General features: G+C 33.0%; 5 protein-coding genes across 5 annotated transcripts in view; 1 reads left to right on the top strand and 4 right to left on the bottom strand.

Annotated features, from left to right (window-relative positions):
- Positions 1–76: 76 nt before the first annotated feature.
- LOC116344198 (thymosin beta) lies at positions 77–7,127 on the bottom strand. Its single transcript, XM_031772633.1, has 4 exons — positions 6,922–7,127; positions 1,170–1,303; positions 990–1,103; positions 77–907 (listed from the first exon to the last, which is right to left on the bottom strand). Exons 2-4 carry the CDS (start codon positions 1,297–1,299, stop codon positions 768–770), a joined length of 384 nt encoding a protein of 127 aa, XP_031628493.1. The 5' UTR covers positions 1,300–1,303; positions 6,922–7,127; the 3' UTR covers positions 77–767.
- A 1,525-nt stretch (positions 7,128–8,652) lies between these two features.
- LOC116343977 (E3 ubiquitin-protein ligase Mdm2-like) lies at positions 8,653–15,018 on the bottom strand. Its single transcript, XM_031772323.1, has 6 exons — positions 14,821–15,018; positions 13,837–14,151; positions 13,309–13,448; positions 13,014–13,220; positions 10,596–11,442; positions 8,653–10,510 (listed from the first exon to the last, which is right to left on the bottom strand). Exons 1-6 carry the CDS (start codon positions 14,843–14,845, stop codon positions 10,341–10,343), a joined length of 1,704 nt encoding a protein of 567 aa, XP_031628183.1. The 5' UTR covers positions 14,846–15,018; the 3' UTR covers positions 8,653–10,340.
- Positions 15,019–15,519: 501 nt separating this feature from the next.
- On the top strand, positions 15,520–16,803 carry LOC116344309 (putative ankyrin repeat protein RF_0381). Its single transcript, XM_031772787.1, has 6 exons — positions 15,520–15,966; positions 16,032–16,121; positions 16,190–16,288; positions 16,355–16,459; positions 16,527–16,628; positions 16,687–16,803. Exons 1-6 carry the CDS (start codon positions 15,912–15,914, stop codon positions 16,737–16,739), a joined length of 504 nt encoding a protein of 167 aa, XP_031628647.1. The 5' UTR covers positions 15,520–15,911; the 3' UTR covers positions 16,740–16,803.
- A 106-nt stretch (positions 16,804–16,909) lies between these two features.
- Positions 16,910–18,320, bottom strand: LOC116344307 (regucalcin-like). Its single transcript, XM_031772785.1, has 4 exons — positions 18,185–18,320; positions 17,537–18,131; positions 17,332–17,470; positions 16,910–17,257 (listed from the first exon to the last, which is right to left on the bottom strand). The coding sequence occupies exons 1-4, from the start codon at positions 18,233–18,235 to the stop codon at positions 17,065–17,067; spliced, it is 978 nt and encodes a 325-aa protein (XP_031628645.1). The 5' UTR covers positions 18,236–18,320; the 3' UTR covers positions 16,910–17,064.
- A 110-nt stretch (positions 18,321–18,430) lies between these two features.
- The window catches only part of LOC116344308 (regucalcin-like), a 1,489-nt gene continuing 739 nt past the window's right edge, over positions 18,431–19,180 (bottom strand). The window contains exons 3-5 of the mRNA XM_031772786.1: positions 18,962–19,180; positions 18,757–18,895; positions 18,431–18,683 (exon numbers count right to left, since the gene is read on the bottom strand). Coding sequence (XP_031628646.1) covers positions 18,491–18,683; positions 18,757–18,895; positions 18,962–19,180 — 551 coding nt within the window. The 3' untranslated portion in view covers positions 18,431–18,490. The remainder of the gene's footprint in view (positions 18,684–18,756; positions 18,896–18,961) is intronic.

The following is a 19,180-nucleotide window of genomic DNA, read 5'->3' as shown; positions in this document are numbered from 1 at the left end:
GAAACTAAAATGCGATTGACTTCGTTTCCAAAAAAGCCGATTTTATTTGTATAAAATTATAAAATTGATTCGTATATTAGATTTGGCATTTTTAAAATGGTTCCATTTTATTCTGAATACACTGTATAAATATAAATGTTAAAATTGTTAAATTGCTTCTTATCTTGATTTATCGCTCTTCTCTAGAATAATTGAATGCATTGAACAGAAACAAAAAGAGAGTGAAACACTTTTGTCTGACCGATAAATTGGCGTAGTCATGAATCACTTCCCCAATGTTATCGTATTGAAAATGAATCGTAAATGTCGGACAAGAATTGAAAAAAAAAATCTTTCATCATAAATGTTGAATGGAAATGTGTGACATCACTTTGCTTCTGTATTACATCTGAGCGTTGATTTGTTCTTATTTTAATACATTTCAGATTTTATCTTTCATTACGTAATCAATAAAAAAAATTATTCGTTTTTGTTCAAATCCTTGCATGAAATTAAGAAAATTGCTTGAAAGTTACTTTGATGGATCGACTGAGAGATGTTTAAAAACAAAACTTATCACATACACTGTGTGTTGCTTTTCAACCTGATATTTGAGTGTTTTTTTTTTAGTTTTCATCACAAAATATTGGAAACAAAGTCTATTGTATGCACCGGGCGGAATTTTCGATTAATAATTAAAATATTTCATATGAAATCATGATGTCTTGCAATAAGTAATGTAAAATTATTATGAAATGGACCATGGATTGATCATTTAAGCCAAATGCTTATGCTTGCTTCTCTTCTTCGATGACCTCTTTGGTTGGCAATGGATTCTTCTCCAAGGTTTCAGTATGCTTCAATTTCTTGGAGTCGAAATTCTCGATTCCATTGATGAAATTCAATTTTTCCTTCTCTTGCTCGATTGCTATTCAGGGAGAGAAAAAAAGAGGAGAAATGAAATAACTTTCATTGATAATACATGTATTTTTGACAGTTCCAAGGCTTACCATCTTTATCCGGTAATGGGTTTTTCTCTTGAGTTTGTGCATGCTTTAACTTCGAAGCGTCGAAACCTTCGATGCCATGAATCAAGTCTTGCTGTGACTTTTCAGTGGCCACATCTATAAATGTATCGAAAAAAATGAGTATATGTATGTGTTATCAATTACAAAATGACATGGTCTCACCTTCTGCTGTTGGAAGAACGATCTTTTCGTTGGTAACTGTATCCTTTAGCTTATCAGTACTGAACTCCTCCAATTGAGTTTTCAGATCAACTGCTACTTTTGGTAAGTCTTCTAATTTTGGAGCCGACATCTTTCTGTAAATGATAAAATAGCAAAAAAATGGTTTTTAATCAACTACAACCAATCGTCGTTAAAATAAAATAAAAGCGTAATTTTTACTTTTCTAATTTGATTTGATGTGTGATCACGAACATTCGTAATAACAACACTTGTATAATCATAAACAATAAATGGAAACGTGACTTCCTCTAGCTGACATTACGATAAGAATTCAAATCAAGAAATTGTTGACATAACAAAATGAACAAAAATGCATAATCCCATTTAAAAAGCGTAAATAATTTTTATGTTCCATAAATTTCAAGTGAATTCTGTTGAAGCAATGCAATTTGTTGAGAATGTACGACATACACAAAAAAAATCCCATTTCAGTTAATTGCCACTTGTAAAATGTTGATGAATTCGATTTTTTACTCATACACACATTTCAAATTTCCAATTGACATTTTGGGTCAAAATTCAAACATCGTTCGCACAACGGCACATTTTTTTTAAACATAAATAAATAAACTTTGCTCTTTCTTCACATATATAGAATCATACCGAATTCATACATTCCATAGCTTCCTTCGATTTATTAGGTTTATATTTTCTCAAATTTAAATTAACTCCACTACCACGCCTAATCATATTTATTGCAGTTGTAAAAATATTTAGCATTTGATTTTGTCATTAATGGCTGAACTGTACATAAATAATCCCTCTTGGTAGAAAATATCACACGTTTTCTTTATGTTGGGACACAAAATGCTGGGATTTTATTCATTAAAAAAGGAATGCGTGGAACTGAAATGCCGGAATATACGAAATTTTATTACCATCGTTTTTATTTACAATGAATAGTTTTTTCTGAGATTGGCCAACAATTTGCTGGAAATATCTATGGAATAATACAAAATATTTTGCTGACAACATTTCTTGAAAAGATGACTAGATTTTTTTGTCTATTTATATATAAATTGATAAACAATTGAGAAAGAGAGAAACAATATCGATAATATATTCAATTGAGTCAGTTTAATTCGCATAAATTTGAATATGTTCGAGAATAGTGGACAATGAGTCAGCGTCTCATTTTCATATGAAACACGCTTGAGTTCCGAAAATGGTATCCACATCATAAAAAGCAATACACGACACAAACCATATCTATCAAAATAGTCTATCAATGCGATTTTGCTATTCAATGGCATCATATGAATTCCCCAAAGAGATTTTCATCAATGATTCATGTGCAACGACGATAGAAAATATAGCGTGTCATATATGTATTTCGATGCATGTAACCGCGGTGGGGTGGCAATGTCTGAGAATCAAAATCGATATAAGTTGAGCGTTGCGCATATTCAATTGAAGTCAAGATCGTCCAAAAAGAAAGTGAATGCACACTTGGCAATGAAACAAAATTTACTCAAATTTATTCCATGAAGGGATCGCTAGAGACACAAGCACTAGCACATAACATATAACAATCAATTTCCATACAATGAGCACCAAAAAAATCGGTTGCATAGTCTGTTGCACACAGCTGATTACATAGTTCAACATAATAGTTATGTGGTAAATAAAAGAGAGAGAGCGAGAGAGAGAGAGAGAGAGAGAGAGAGAGAGAGACGTAAAAGTCTCGACACTCAAAATCTGAAAATATGGATGGGTGCCAGCACATCAACCAATTCATAAACAGTGTCAAATTGAAAGATGTGTGTCTACCAGCAACAATGCAGTTTTTTGTTTTTATATGAATACTTTTTTTCCGATGGCGATTAATGGAATGTTTTCTGTCATATGTTTCGTTTCACTTTGAGTGAGCTCATTAAACTGTCTTTTAACCAGAGCACTTGAATGACAAGGAAAATGAAGCCGCACTTTGTGTAACCATAAACAATTTCCGAGAAAATCTAAATTCAATGTCGCGTAACTTGAAGACTGTACGACTTTTTTCGTATTCGACAAATTGAATGCTATCGGTGCAATGCCAGACCCGAAGGCATAAAACCATTAATTAGAATATATCACAAATAAAATATATAATTGGATTTACCGTATTCACATAGAAATATGTAAAACAAAACAAAAAATTAAAGAAAACCGGAGAAAAAGCTAGAAAATTGGTTCTCAACTAGTTCGACATAATTAACAGTGTTTGAGCAGCAATGAATTTAATATACATATTTTCTTTTTCAAACTAATTACAAACTCGGTCGTATCTTCGCTCTACAGACTCAGCTTCTTGGTTTGCTTTTTGTTGCCATTTTCTTAACTCTCATTTAACACGTTTAAAAAAATTGTTATTCTGTGAATTTCAACGTGTTCATCAAGCAATCTAATCTGAATGTGCTCTCATTTGGTTGATTATTTTGACTTCTCAATGATTTCGTCGAGATATTTCTTGCCAACTTCTTTTCCGGTTTGGTTTCACCGACTGCATTTTCTTGGTGAATAAAACGAGTTTTTTGTTTCACTCGAAACAATGAAATCGATACTTAATCTTTAAAGAATTATGATAAAGTCGACCGTTTAGAACGAAAAGTTCGATGCCTTGTTGGGAACCATCTGTTTAATGGTTTTTGTGTAATACAATAGCAACAGCCAATTAAAACATGGTACTTTAAAAACCGAAGCGCCAGAGGTAAAAACCTAATGAAATCTGTGAAGTCTAACGTGTTTTTTTTAATTTTTATTGGATGATCAAATAAACAACAGCTCACTGCTCACTTTTATCAATTCAATTCAAATGACTCATGCTATTCCAACGATTTAAAGCAACAAACAAATAAACAAGTATACAGTTGAACGCACAATATCGTATATGTCGTATAGTTTTTATAACCAAAAATGCGCATTATTTTAAAATCCGTTACAGATTTTACCTTATCGGAATTACGGTGGCTAATCACATTTAGCGTGTCTAAAATCCACAGAACGTACTTAACGTTGATGTGTAATTCGTGCCAAATAAATCAACATTCAAATAAAAAAAAACTCGTCTCCAACAACATTTGAGTCGAATGTTTTTATATGGAAAAATAGAATCGCTATGCTTTTTATTCCTTAAATAAAAATGTGAAACCGAGTCAAGAGGCATAGCGAAAAATTTGAAGTGAGCACAAGCACATACCATAAATGGCCAGTAATTTTATATGTGGCGCTTGTGATGCATATTTATTTCGCACCCGACATGATGCAGGGTGCACATATGTTGTGCACACGTTCAAATGGAAAAAAGATGTAGACAATCAACTTAATGCTAATTTGTGACAGTTCGCCTTTATTTATATATGTGTTATTCGTTTTAATTAAACATATGAAGCGCTTGATTTTTTTGCTGATGTTGTGCAGTCTGTCGTGCGAGTTTTATTCCTCAAAATGCACAAAGTCATGATTTGCATTCAGAATGAATCGATTGAAGATCATATGCATATGTTTTTTGAGATGACTCGATACTGTGGGCTCTCACACACACCCAAATGATTTATTTGCACAGTGTTTTTTTATTAAATCGTGATGGATAACGACATTCAAAAGGAAAACATTGGGAATGACATTTGCCAATTTGAATATGTATAAAAAAAATGTGTATGCATGAACTGCCTTGAGATGAAAATATGCACGCAAGAATGATCATAAAAAAGACGTTGTTTCATTCAAATTTATGGGGTCTCGTTAATTGTGCGTATTGAAGAAAAACTCTTTCGATTTTTATTGACAGTACGCGTAGGTTATGCTTTTTTATACCTCAACAATGTCGACTGAAATGTTGAATAATAGCGCATAGTTTTTGCTTTCATCGAAAAATAAATTTTTTGCAAAATAAAACAAACACATCGAGAGAGAGAGAAAACAAAGAACTGTCACGTAAAGTATGCAAATAGAAATAATGAAAAAAAAGACCGTCGCTGTTAAGAAACAAAGCGGATAATGAACAAATAAACAGTACGCAATAAACGAACGAAAGAAAAAAAATATGTATATGATTCATTCGTACATGATAAAAAAAATATAAGAAATAGAAGCGCTTGATACAATACTTAAAAACATATTTGAGCATTCTACATGAACGTTTGCTGAAGAGAATTCAACGCACTCGGTGTATGCGTGTGGTGGTGTTGCTTGTAAAGCATAAAGAAAAAAACGCAAAAACAAAATGAATAAATATTGTGAAAAGAGAAAGAGAAAGAGAAAGAGAGAGAGAGAGAGAGAGAGAGAGAGAGAGAGAGAGAGCAGAGCCGAAAAAAATGAGAACTACAAATGAAATTCAAGACAGTTGTTGCCTCGATAAAAGATGTGCGGACTGATTTTGTTACGTTTTGAAACATATATTTTTTTCTCTTCAAATTGTGACTCATAGACAAAGTGCACTCCAAATGGCACATTCGTGTGTGTGTTCAATTTTTCGGTTATGAAAATTGATGATCGAAAACCGCACGGGTCACGCAAACCTTTTCTTTTTTGATATTTTTTTCAATAGAAAATGGTATTCCATTCGCAGATGTTACAAATGATTCATCATATGTCGCTAACAATCTGATGGCTGTCTATCTTTTTGTCTCGATGCCGTGGACATGTAAGGAAAGTTGTCGTTTTTCATCATGCAGCCGCATTGTTTGATGTATAAATTGTGAAAGTGAGCAATTTTGCATGTAATCAATTAGCTTCACGACGATGTCGATAATTTGTTTCAATTCTTACGATAGAAATTGCAAACGGAAAAAAAATATTGCCACGATACCAAATACAGAAGGTTATTACTATTTTGCCGGTTGACCATGTATGCAATTTCACATTATACATGTATATTGTATTCGTTATGTACAACGAATATAAGCGGACATCGCATCTGTATACATGAGTTTGGACGAGAGAAGAAGGGGTTACTATCTTCGATGCATGAATTTATTTCGATGAAAAAAAAAAGGTATGTACGAAATGGACATGGCATACAAGCGCGCGTACACTTTGGAATTGAACGAAAATTGATGACGAACGTAATGACTAGAATGCAATGCTTCGATTCCGAATGTTGTTGTTTGTTTCTTGTCGAAGCAAAAGATATTAATTGAATTTGTTGTTGTCATTTTCACTTCGTCAACAATAAAAACCACCGAGGCGAAAGAAGACTGAGACGAATTCATACAAGAATAATACATAAACGAATTATAACGATCAGCGTCACCGCCCATACACAAAAAACCGGATTTCATTGCACGAAATATATACACACACAAGCCATTGTGCTCCAGTGTATGGTTTGCCATTTTTGCGCATTGCATTTTGCGAACGGAACGAGAGAAAAAAAATTGTATTTGCCGAAATTAATGTTTATTGCGACGTTATCGGAGCTAATAAAGCGACTCCAATGAAATATATGAATAACATCAATTTTCACCTCCAAAATATTTTCAGTTCGAGAAAAAGTTCGTCTTTTTTGCCACAATATTTTTGGCAAATTCATTTTTGGTCTGTTTGGTTGATTTTCAGGCGATGTCTTTTGTGCCGGGAATCGTAGGAAGACGGTAATTATTTTGAAATTAAGATACATTCAGCGCAATTTAAACGTTTTATTTCCTTTTTGTATCAACTAGTCGTAAATTGTCCAGGCGTTACTTTGAATACATAACGAAATGCTACTCACCTATTTCGAAAATTAAGTTTCAAATTTGCTCAAAACAAATGAATATAGCGTTCAAACCACTTAGTTTGTTAAAATAAACTGAATAAAAATTTAAAATTGCAGAGCGAATGATGACGATGCGTCTTAACTGATCAGCGAATCGAATTCAACTGGATAAAATGAACAAAGGTTCACAGAATGTTCACGTCTTCCCGAAACAAATTCAACAAACAATATAACGCTGCTTTCGATGATGTGCACTGTGTGTAAATGCAGATAAAGCCGATTCATAGCCCTCTTGAATATTTGTTGTCGGTGTCGTCGTTGTCGACATTCGCCGCTACGAATATGTTTTTTTCTATGTAGTTGTTTGAAACAGTAGCCGCATACGCTGCTCATTATGCATGAAGTGTTGTTTTTTTTACGAACATACAAGCGACATGACTCACGGATGGAATTTTTTTTCTTCTTCCATACGATTCACATTTATGTTCAATTTTGGAAATACAAACAACGAAATTGGTATAACACAAATACAAAGGTAGAAAGCTACTACTAAAAGGTAGAATGATTACAATCGAAGAAGAGGAAAAGACAGACGAAAAGACTTATTTGATTGTATATGTAGAAATGATTGGTTCAGGTATTTGCTATCACATTTAGACCAACTATAGCGGTTTATGGGTAGTTTCTTTGGTTTGTATCACAGATTTAAACGGATAAATGAAGTAATAGATTCGTTCACATCGTCAACGCGCGACTTTTGGTTTTCACAAGTGTTTCCAATATCGTATATATATTTTTATCGCATTTTATCTTCTTCTTTTTTGTTTTTAAACTCGTGATATAATGTTATTTATGTTTCTTTTTTTTAAATTTGGAATTTTTGGCCTTGTGGTGATATCGTTGTAATTTAACACAACTTCAAAATTCAACAAATTAAACATATGCTTTTCAAAACAGTATGCATTCGTTGAAGATGTGAACGAAATTTGGGCATAGAAAAAGGAAAAAGGGGGCGGATGGCACGATTGATGAACAATTCCACAACAGCATGCAAAATAAAACACATAATTTTTTTTTTGTGATTGCTGAAAAGAAAAGAAATTGGTTAAAATTTTATTGGGTGATGAAAATATGGATTGAATTTTTTTTCCATTTCATTCTTTTGTTTTCACATGTGGCTTCATTTTAAGTTGATGTTTTTGTTTTGATGATTGACTTCTTTTTTTGGGGATGTGAATGTTTTGTAATTTTTTTTCTTGGCCATCTTTTAAGTGTATTTTTATTTTTCGGGTTGTCATCTTTTTTCCAGGTTGTTTTTGTGTGGCTTTTTTTGGGCATCTTCATCTCAAATATTTTCTCTTTTTTTTTAAATTTGACATCTTTTCAAAAAGACGTTATAATGCTTCACAATGGATAAAAATTAAAACTATGCTTGAACAATATTCCAGTTTAAATTATTTTTTTTTTATGTATAAGTTAGTCGAAATAATGTGGGTTTTATAAAAGAAATACATCAAAGAGATTTTAAATTGTTGTTCTTGTCAAAAATGTTTCGGATATCAATTTTGCATTTGAATGAAAAAAAATATATATGTAGAATTTCACCTTATTAGACCTTGATGCCCCAAGTCCGTGATCATTGCATAATTCCCTCCCCCAAACAGTAGCTCGTCTGCATATACGTGTGCAGTTGTTCAATTAACCATTTCGCCCACAAATAATAATAATTTCTTCATAGTTCTTGCAGATGCGGTTCGAATTGAATATTTCGTTTTTTTTGTATGGTTTTAACACAAAATTTCACAATTGAATTCACTCTAGGATTAAACGTAATATCAATTTCATTGTAGATCAAAGCAAAACAAAAGCTGTTGCGGTGAAACGAGACAAACGGAACGTAAATGTGCATTATTTTCGTTTCATTGCAATTCAGGCGGTTTGATCTGCGACAAAAACTGATATGATGTTTTTATTCTACCGAATTTCAATTGTTATTCTACCAAATTTTGACATTACATACAATTTTTGCCATTTTCGTAGTTTTCAAAACAATTGCTTGAAACTTTGTGTTAAAACAATAATTTGATGTAAAAAGTATAGATATCCGACGCATTTCTACCAGACTTTAATTCGGTTACTTCATGATGTAAATCATTTTTTTTTTAATTTTTAAAGAAAATAAAAGTATTTTTGTATTAAAGCATAAATGGGAAAGGGAGCATTATTGGTATATTTCGGGGTGTTAAATTTCGATTATTGGATGTTTAGTTGGCGTATAACAAGTGGATCGGTTGAGTGACAAAATATCCCCAAATAATACGTAAACAGAAATTTATTCTAGAATAAATCAACCAGATATTTGTTTGAGCATTTTTGCCAGATATTTATGGCATCGGAAGAAAATCTCAGATAGAATCAAAATTAGATCAGATCAGAAAATGATAAAATATTAATTATTATTTATTATTTTAATTCCTGAATATTTTGAAATACCCTAAACATGCTCAGCGAGTACGAAGGGGTGTAATAATCTAGTTTAAAGGATTTAATTCTTTATACGTATTTTTGAGGATCTTTCTTTCGCGCCACCGATTTCCATTTAAATTCATTTGGTATTTAATAAATGTATTTTTTTCTATACGGTTAGCTCATTGAAATTACTATAATAACAAAGGCAAAATATTGATAATGAATAATTTTGTTAGAAGAAGTAATTGTGATTAGTTTTGTATAAACGGTTCAATGTTCTGTTTGAAATCGGTATCTCTTCTTCCAAAACAATGAAAACGTTGTTCATTAGTTTTGTCGGAATTTAAATGTTCACATTTTATAAAAAAAAATGTTTTCAGTGGAAAAATGTTTTTTTCTTCTTCATTATATTTTCTTCGCTTCTTTTCTACGTTTCCCGTTCGAAAAATGAACGTTTTATGATTTAATTTCAAGAGAAAATTTGATCAATTTCAAATTATCATAATTTTATAGTGCACATAATTGAAATTTTAAACACTAATTTAATTTACAGATTCGAGTGTGCCTAACCTTAAAGTTTTACTTGCTATTTGACTTTTTATCATTTGTACATTTTATAAGAGTTTCCTAAAATTAAATTTTGATTCGGCCTATTCGCTCCAAAAATTGTTTTCAATTTATTGAACAATGGAACCGGACTTTGATGTTAAATTGAAAAAAAAATTCCTACTTAAATCGATGCAAATCTTGCTCAACAAAATTTTGTTCATGTGGTGTCAGATTTTGAAAGGGTGCTTATATTGGATAGCATTTGATGCTTTTCGTCGAATAAAAAAACTGTTTTTGTTCTATGCTGGAAAATGTCATATTTGATATGGCATTATGTGCTCATTTCGATGTTATGTGTTCGCATGGAAAAATTGAAATTAAAAAATGTGTGCAAAACCTAATTGTTTTTGTACAAATCAATGTACAAACATTTTCAAAACAGTTTTGACCTGTGAATTACAGATTGGACATCGTTTCCGTTTATTCCATACCTTAACGGTACACCGATAACAACAGCATACGTGTAAAAAACGATTGTGAACAAAAGCACCATTTTTTGGTTCCGATAAACATATCATGCACATACCTAAGGGGAGAATCACAAAAGGAAAGAATAAAATTTAAAATAATCGATAAGTAATCGGAGAATAATCGAAAAATCATGCACATACCATTTGTTGAATCAGTTTCATCCATTGTTCGAAACTTTTTCGCCATTAAATCGTCGTCATCAATGTCACAGTCGCTGATTTCATCGGTAAAGTCCAATTTTCGCTTCTTTGACTTCTTTTTGTTGGCGCCAACAATTGCAACATCCATCGCTGTTGATGCCTTTTCGCTGATCGATCCATTGAAACTGTCGCATGATTTCAGTTCGGGCACAACGGCATTTTGAGTTCGGTTGGAATCACATTCGGTGGAGGATTGCGATGACCCTACTGAGAAGCTCGACACTGTTGACGCTAAACTATCAAGTTTGCTCAACGCACGATTGCTATCAAAAACATTGTCGAGCCCAGAAACATTCGAGATGCTCGGCTCAGAATTAGGGTATACGCTTTCCTGGCTGTTAGGATAATTATGTTCAAATAAATTTGAATTAGATTGCTTATTAACATTGACAATGTGTTCGAGATCCGAACAATATGTTTCCTGGCTACTTGATGCACAAGCCATATAGTTTGAAGGTAATGTTGATTGTTGTTCATCAGGCGATAGCTCTTGACTTGAACAGCAACTGCTTTCGCCAGCGCTATGATTTTGCGGTTGTGACGTCGTTCGTCGACGTTGTTTGCGCGTTTGTTTTGATTTTTGCATGTACTCATTACCCATTTCGTCGCTGCCATCGCTGCTATTTCGACTAATCCGGCCATCTTCTTGGTGCTGATTTTCATCGTTCGGTGATATGCAGGATGATGTGGATGGTGAGCTAAAGAGTTTACTGCCATCACGGTTTGCAAGACTAGCACGTTTTCGTTGGCGTTTCTTCGGACGTGGCGGGAAATAGTTTTTCCGAATCTGATGAAAAAAAAATGTTATTATTTGATGTGTTAAATTTTATGAAATTAAAAAAATCACAAGAAAAGTTCTCTTGTCATGCCAAAAAAATATTGCATAATAAAAAAATGATAATGACCTAATCGCACTAGAACTAAACGAAACATTGAACAGGATAATAATTCATGATAGTGTGAAGGTTATTATTCTTTACTAAACACGCATTATTTGCTTTGCCCGATGCATTTGGAACTTTAGAATTTTGTACCGGCACCGCAAAATTTTTCGAAAAGCTGAAGAAAGTTTCATACAGTTTTTGAAAAGCATCTCAAAAGTGTTTCTATTTCTCATGTCAAGTATTAAAGTTTTCGATAAATTGATTTGAAGAAACTTCACATCACACAGATCATATATAGTTTATGATAACGATAACACACATACCACATTAAGGCAAGTGTGATGTGAAGTTTCTGCACTTCAATCTGATTGAAAACTTCAAACCAGGAAAAAACTTGAGATTTATGCTTTTCAAAACTTTCTCCAGCTTTTCAAAAAATTCACATAGCCGGTGCAAAGTTTCTAAAACATCGGGCAAAACCGAAAGAAGTATTGTCAGTTCAAAAAAAAAAAAAAAATCGCCCGTTGATGCTAATGTTATTCAGTTTAATAATACGGAGAATGAGAGAAGAAAGAAGAAAGAAGGAATTCAGAACGAACAAAAAACACATCAACAAATATCAAAAGGCAACGAATGACGCTAGCTCGGTAGAACTGTAAACAGAAGAAGATTGGAATGCAAGAGAAGACAACATAGTGTCGACATTCTATTGGTGACGTCATGCTCACCCATACACACATCCAGTTCAGACGAGTGAACATATGCTGACACACACGTGTCTGTGTGTGCGCGCCCATACAGTACAGTTCAAGTCTGTATATTTTGTTGTTGTAATTTGTAAAGTAGGCTTTGTCTATTTACAAAACATGTACGAACATGTTTTCATATAGACAAATTTCCTGCATTTTTGGAAAAACTGCAGATACTTTGAACATCGTTTCGGACTTTCAATATGCTCCTTTGTGAGCTCATTGTATCGATTCAGAGGAAAAAACATTTACGCGCTAAAGAAGCGGCTTGGGTTGGTCACATGTACAAAATTGAATGAACTGAATGCGAACGTCGAATGAAGCACTTTTGGATTAATTCAAAACGCGTGTATGATCGCTTGCATGTACAATCGTGTTTTCGAATAAAAAAAAAATAATAATACACAAAATCAATGACACATTGTGTGCGACTGGTCACAGATAATTTCACATAACTTCTTAACAAAAGGATTGGGAGAATTATTTATGGGAATAAGAGATTTGAGTTTGAACATTATTTATAGGGAGTTAGTCAAATTTACTTTGATAAAAATTAAAACTGGCCGGTACAAATTGTGCCGACGTGCAACGAACAACAAAAAAAATGATAATATTTTTATTAATTCTTTACTCTCGAAATTGGTTAATTTGTAAGAAAATCGAACTGCATTTAAGATGACTTGTGATTGCGAAAAATGATTCAGATGAGATGTGTGGTTGTTTACCTGATAGCATTTTTCGCAGAACCGATACATTGGATTATTTTTCTTGTTTTTGCACTTGATGCATTCCCAATAGTCAGCTCGTCCAAGTTCTGGATCGGTTGGTGCATCTGATTCTTCTGTGTCTGCATCTTGGGCCAATATTTCGATATCAGAATCGCTGCTACTACTTGAGTCAAACAATGCACGCGCCACGACCTCAACCATGTCCTAAAGTTTTGTTTTTATTTTTTTGTAATTTATTTTATAATGAATAATAAAAGTTCAGCATTCAACAAATAAGTCATGCGTTGCCTACATCTGTTCCGCTGGAAGAACCGTGTGAGTAGAAATCCTCGCTTTCGGAGCTGTCATCGACCTCATACTCGAACACATCCATCGTTGCAAATCCATCGGTTACATAACCATCGCTGTAGTCGCTCTCGTCTCGACAAAAATCTTTTGGATAAAAAGAAAGCAACCAATAAGTAAGAATTAGATTCGGTGTTTTTTTTTCATTCAACTCGCGAGTTCGTCTATTAATAGGAAGACGAATATCGCTTGCCGTCACTTCTTGCACGTTCAAACATGTTTCGTTATTTTCGGTGAATGTTGAGCCAACGTTTACTATCGTTTATTGTTTTTTATTTATGAGACAATATGCAGAATTGCAAATACACAAGACATGATACGATAATTAGCATGAGTTAATACTTATTTCAATAACAACTTATATGCAAAAACTCCGACTGAATGTCGTATTGATTCACTGATGTTTGTTGATCGATTTGTTTTTTCATTTTGAAATGTTAATAAACAGATTGCAATATCATTAACGTGTACGAACCTGTTTCCATCTCATTTAAGCTATCATAGCATGAGCTGTCCGAATCACTGTGTTCACTTGGAGCGTTTTCTTGAGCCAATTTTACATGAATGAGTGGTAATCGACGTTGCTTTTTTTCGGTACGATGTTTCAATTTTGAAGCTATTGATGTACTGGTCATTGGCTGTGTAACGGTGACCGCTGAAGATGATGACGCGATCGACCTTCGCGGTAATACTAATTCGTCGGGTGTTTGAAAGGCAGGTGTTGTTGAAATGCATTTTATTGTGTCTTGAACACAATTTTTTCTTCTTTCCGTCCATGGTTGTGTAAAATCTATGTGTTCAGATCAATATTTTATGTTTGATTCAGTCGTCGTTTTATTTATCAGCACCCACAAAATAACGCATATTAAAATAGATAAAAACACACAAAAAAACACAAAAAGAAAAAAGAACGAAGAATGGAAAAAGAACCTAAGTCAAAATTGTCTTTTGAATTCATGAAAACTTGTTTTTTTTTTTTTAAATAAATTGCAATAAAACAACCACTTTTAAAATCAAAATAAAAAAGAAATTGTTTATATCAAAAGCATTGGAAAAAAAATTAGCATGTTAAGCATTTGCGGCATTTGAAATATGTGACAGAGCAATATTCTGTATTCAATTATGAGTAGAATATATGAGAATCCCTCGTTTCCAGTAAAAATGTTCGTTAATGCCGACACCATAAATAAGGAGTTTTAGACATTTCGTTGTTTATTCACGATGCTGTTACGATGCGGTTCGCATGTATAAATCTTCCATATTCCATGTACACATATCAATCGCAGTGCCTCGTATTTTCGAATGGCGGGCGGGGAACAACGCACACCATTTTAGAACATGGCATTCACCACAATGCCACTTATCTTGCTATGTGTGCTTTTTCACTTTTTCAATAAATTTATTTTTCCACACAAAAATAATTTTAATAATAAAAAATTATTTTTTTTCAAACCCATACCTCTTAAATGAGCTGATTTATTCATTTACAAAAATAAATAAAATTTTTGGCAATTTTTTCCACACTTGAAAATTGCAACTTTTTCTTCAACCAAAAATCGTTGTTTGATTTATTTCAAAATGCGACACACTTTCAATGCGTTATGAAAACAGAGCACAACTAAGTAGACGAACGGTGGAAATTTTCAAGACGTGTTCAATTACAAAAATGGCGATAAGTACCACTGTATACTAAGCTCGGACAAAAAGAGACAGATGTACGTCAACGTTGTTGTTTTGCGTTTCTTTGTTCAATTATAGCACACATCCACAACACTCTAGATGAACGACGCCATCTAGTGGTCAATTTATTCAAACACCAAATGCATAAACGTTCATTGCATTCAAACCGATTCGATATTGGAATATTCGTTGAAAAAAAATGATTTTTATTTTTTTGTTAATTTTATCTTTGGCAAAAATTAATTCGATTTCTGTTGCAAATATAATTTAAATAATTACGTAATAATATATTAAAAATCAAATATTCAGATGAGGCATAACATTGTGAACTTGGAGAAGTGACAGCTTGGTTTGCTATAAAGTGTTGTACGAATCACTCAAACATTGATCGTGAGCAGATCACGATCATTTCTCATCATTATAAATACGCACGAATATCTCATGTAGAAAACATTGACACCAACCATACTCACTGTGTTATAAACACAAAACTCAATAATTTGTTTGAGCGTAAAACCAACAAATTTGTCATTTAATATTAAGTATAATGTGTGCTTGAAGATAAGCACTTTTGCCAAAACAAATTGTTGATAATAAAGAAAAAAAAAACAATTTTATTATTTCGGCAGAATTTCTACATCTATGTCATACATTCTATGAGCATTTTTTTCGGTAGAAATCCATCTTCATTTCTGTAATCTGTCGTATGATGAGTAAATGCAAAAAAAACATGATATTGAGAAAAAAAAAAATCTATATACATGCATCATGCATGATTTGTTTGTGAGCAATAGGATATAAATAACGTTCAGGTCACCAGAGAAATCACTCAAATTTGTTATTTTTAATGAACAAGTCAAATCCCATATAATGACCACTGATTTAATAGAAGATCACGATAGTTTGCATTTCGCTGCCAAAACGGGTAATTGACATAATTTGCCAAAACAGAACATAAAACAAATGATTCTTAAGCCATTATTTACGTAGGAAACTATGATGAGGTGAAAAGATTAATTGATAGTGCAGCAGATGTAAATCAGAAGGATGGCAGCAATAGAACCGCGCTTCATCTTACTAGTTAGCTTAACATTTTTGATGATATCCAATCATTTATACATTTAATTGGGTTTTCTTTATCTTTTTAGGTGATTTAAATATTGTTCGGTTACTTCTTGAAAATGGGGCCGATCCAAATGCAAAAGCTAATGGAGATAGCACTCCACTTCACGCAGCAGTTATTAATAGTAGTTTTTTTTTCATATAAAAGTTTTTGTAAGCAAATAACCCTATTTGTGTCTTTTCTGCTTTAGATAGTGATATTGGTGTTTTTGAACTATTGTTTCATTGTGGCGCTGATTTAAATTCCAGAGACGACCCGTATGGAAGCACCCCGTTGCATTACGCAGCTTGGCTTGGTAAATTGGAATCTCAAACAAATACAGCAAATGTTGTGTGCTCTATATGCAATTTGTTTTCAATTAGGTAAACCGAATCAAGCAAAAATACTGATTGAACTTGGAGCAGATCTGAGGGTGAGAAATAACACAGAGGCAAGAACGCCACTTATTGATGCACTTAATCAAGGTAATCCTTTTTGATTTCATTATTAAATATTTGAAATTTGAATTGGTAATCTTCTTAGGGCATGACGAACTCATTCGTATTTTGATAGAAGCCGAGAATATAATTTTGTAATTATAGAAAATGTCAAAAATGGATTTGAAAAAATTATAATGTTTTTTTCTTTAATTGCCGGAAAAAAATGATAATAAATTTATATTTGATATTTTTGTGGCTTTTTCTTCACTTAATCTTTTACTCAGCATTAAATGTGTCTTTGTTCTTTCATATTAAAGCCATAAAAAGGAGATATTATTATTATTTTATTACAAAACAGTTTAATCTTGACTTGAGTTATAAAAATTATCATTTTCGATTCGTGGATTATATAATGCAAGAAACTGACAATGAAAGAGGATTTTGGAAGTATTTGTCTTTGTAGACACCAATAAAAAAATTCTTATAGTTTGACTTTAACTCCAGACGTGCCTCTAGTTTCGAGGCCAGTGATTTTGTACAAATGACCAGCTTCGGGCTGTTGAGTCCGTCTCGATGCCGTTGTCACAAAAAGGATGTCCAAATTCGGTCCTCCAAAAGCAACCGAGGTAACTTGACCAGTAGGAAGTTTATATTCAGCCAACAGCTCGCCACTTCTGTAGAAAAAAATGTATTAATAACCATTATACATCACTAATAAACATCAGATATATTTTTCTATATTACTTACTTTGGATTGATTTTCATTACTTTGTAATCATCATAGGTGGCTATAAATAAATTTCCGTCAACATCGCTAGTCATACCATCAAATATATACTCTGGTACTTTTCCGTTCTCTCTAAGCGTGAATATGATACGCTCATTTGCTGATAAACCAAATGTAAAAATTGTTTAAACAAATTCCAACAAATACTAGTTGAATTCAAACTTACATAATTCACCATTCACGCTATTATAATCGTATTCCTTGATATCGTGTGTACATGAGTCGATGTAGTAAAATTTATCGCCTACCCACGTCAGACCGTTTGAAATCAAAACGTTTTGTTTTAATTGTTTTACACCATTTTCATGATCGAAAGTGTAAAAAGACGCATTTGCAACGTCAGTGAACGGACCTCCACAACTTCCCTTACGCTGTGTTCCACCGTAAAATCTTCCAGCTGCATCACATTTGGCATCATTAAATCGATTAGTATCGTAGTACTTGTCTGTTTCAACTTCAAAAGCGTTCCGAACAAATTCACCCTTGGAGGATTTGCCATCCCAGCTAATAACTGAAGCAGTATGCTGTCCACCAACCAAAAATTCATCGATGCTATTTTCAATCGGTAAAACAAATGTCATCAATGGAACATTTTCTACTGTTGCCCCATATGTTTTATTCTCGCCATAATCGTAACGCAGAATAGTTGCTTCGGGTCCTTCGATGTCAATATAATACAAACTTTGAGTTGCTTGATCCCAATGTGGCCCTTCTCCACACAAACTTCGAGGAGAAGGCAATTGCTCTATTTCAACTCCAAACTGAAAATGTATAAGATATTATTTTATTCAATTCTATGAACAGTTATACTCACGCTGAAAGCACAAATAATTAAAAGGAAAATGGTATGATGTAGGTAAATCATGATGTAATCTTCTCAATGACAAAACGAACACTAAGTAGTTTCATTGTTTCCTGACTCCTTATTTAAAGTGTAATGTGCGAATCACGATGCTAAGTTTTCATAAAAGATAAACATAGATAATAAAGTGATGATTTTTCTGTTCTCATAAAATACACCATAAATAAAGCAGAGCGTTATCTTTCATTTTATTTTTTGTTATTCAAAGCGTATCTATTTTATCAGGACGTATAAAATCCAAAAATGATGAAATATCAATTATAATTTGATTTTATTTCCGGCCTTGCCCTTAGTTTCAAGGCCAGTAATTTTGAATAAATGGCCGGCTTCTGCTGGTGGAGAGCCCTTGCTGGCGGAGGTAACAAAGAGAATGTCCAAATTCGGTCCTCCAAAAGCAACCGAGGTTATCTGACCAGCAGGAAGTTTATATTCAGCCAACAGCTCGCCACTTCTGTGAGAGAAAAAAAGTAGTTAGTAACAAAATATGTTTATTTATCAATTTAAAATTTACTCATTTTACATACTTTGGATTGATTTTCATTACTTTGTAACCATCATAGGTGGCTATAAATAAATTTCCGTCAACATCGCTAGTCATACCATCAAATATATACTCTGGTACTTTTCCGTTCTCTCTAAGCGTGAATATGATACGCTCATTTGCTGACAAACCAAATGTAAAAATTGTTTAAACAAATTCCAACAAATACTAGTTGAATTCAAACTTACATAATTCACCATTCACGCTATTATAATCGTATTCCTTGATATCGTGTGTACATGAGTCGATGTAGTAAAATTTATCGCCTACCCACGTCAGACCGTTTGAAATGAAAACGTTTTGTTTTGATTGTTTTAGACCATGGTCGCGATCGAAAGTGTAAAAAGATGCATTTGCAACGTCAGTAAATGGTCCGTTACACTCTCTATAACGCATAGTACCGCCAT

This window comes from Contarinia nasturtii, unplaced genomic scaffold (genome assembly GCF_009176525.2).
Source record: "Contarinia nasturtii isolate CC-2019 unplaced genomic scaffold, AAFC_CNas_1.1 Cnas_scaffold_1037, whole genome shotgun sequence".
Lineage (NCBI taxonomy): Eukaryota > Metazoa > Arthropoda > Insecta > Diptera > Cecidomyiidae > Contarinia > Contarinia nasturtii.
The sequence above is the reverse complement of the archived record's forward strand: the minus strand, read 5'-3'. Positions and strand labels throughout refer to the sequence as shown.

What these genes read in the sequence shown, in the direction of transcription:
- LOC116344198 (XM_031772633.1), bottom strand. Translation starts at nt 1,299, where the DNA reads ATGTCGGCTCCAAAATTAGAAGACTTACCAAAAGTAGCAGTTGATCTG. An exon ending in CGTTCTTCCAACAGCAGAAG is followed by an intron (nt 1,104 to 1,169) that starts GTGAGACCATGT and finishes ATACATTTATAG; the next exon opens with ATGTGGCCACTGAAAAGTCA. An exon ending in CCCATTACCGGATAAAGATG is followed by an intron (nt 908 to 989) that starts GTAAGCCTTGGA and finishes CTCCCTGAATAG; the next exon opens with CAATCGAGCAAGAGAAGGAA.
- LOC116343977 (XM_031772323.1), bottom strand. Translation starts at nt 14,845, where the DNA reads ATGAATAAATCAGCTCATTTAAGAG. An exon ending in CTTAAATGAGATGGAAACAG is followed by an intron (nt 13,449 to 13,836) that starts GTTCGTACACGT and finishes TTTATCCAAAAG; the next exon opens with ATTTTTGTCGAGACGAGAGC. An exon ending in TCTGCGAAAAATGCTATCAG is followed by an intron (nt 11,443 to 13,013) that starts GTAAACAACCAC and finishes TTTTTTCATCAG; the next exon opens with ATTCGGAAAAACTATTTCCC.
- LOC116344309 (XM_031772787.1), top strand. Translation starts at nt 15,912, where the DNA reads ATGACCACTGATTTAATAGAAGATCACGATAGTTTGCATTTCGCTGCC. An exon ending in TCACGCAGCAGTTATTAATA is followed by an intron (nt 16,289 to 16,354) that starts GTAGTTTTTTTT and finishes TTTCTGCTTTAG; the next exon opens with ATAGTGATATTGGTGTTTTT. An exon ending in GCATTACGCAGCTTGGCTTG is followed by an intron (nt 16,460 to 16,526) that starts GTAAATTGGAAT and finishes GTTTTCAATTAG; the next exon opens with GTAAACCGAATCAAGCAAAA.
- LOC116344307 (XM_031772785.1), bottom strand. Translation starts at nt 18,235, where the DNA reads ATGATTTACCTACATCATACCATTTTCCTTTTAATTATTTGTGCTTTC. An exon ending in TAATTATTTGTGCTTTCAGC is followed by an intron (nt 18,132 to 18,184) that starts GTGAGTATAACT and finishes ATACATTTTCAG; the next exon opens with TTTGGAGTTGAAATAGAGCA. An exon ending in TAGCGTGAATGGTGAATTAT is followed by an intron (nt 17,471 to 17,536) that starts GTAAGTTTGAAT and finishes TTGGTTTATCAG; the next exon opens with CAAATGAGCGTATCATATTC.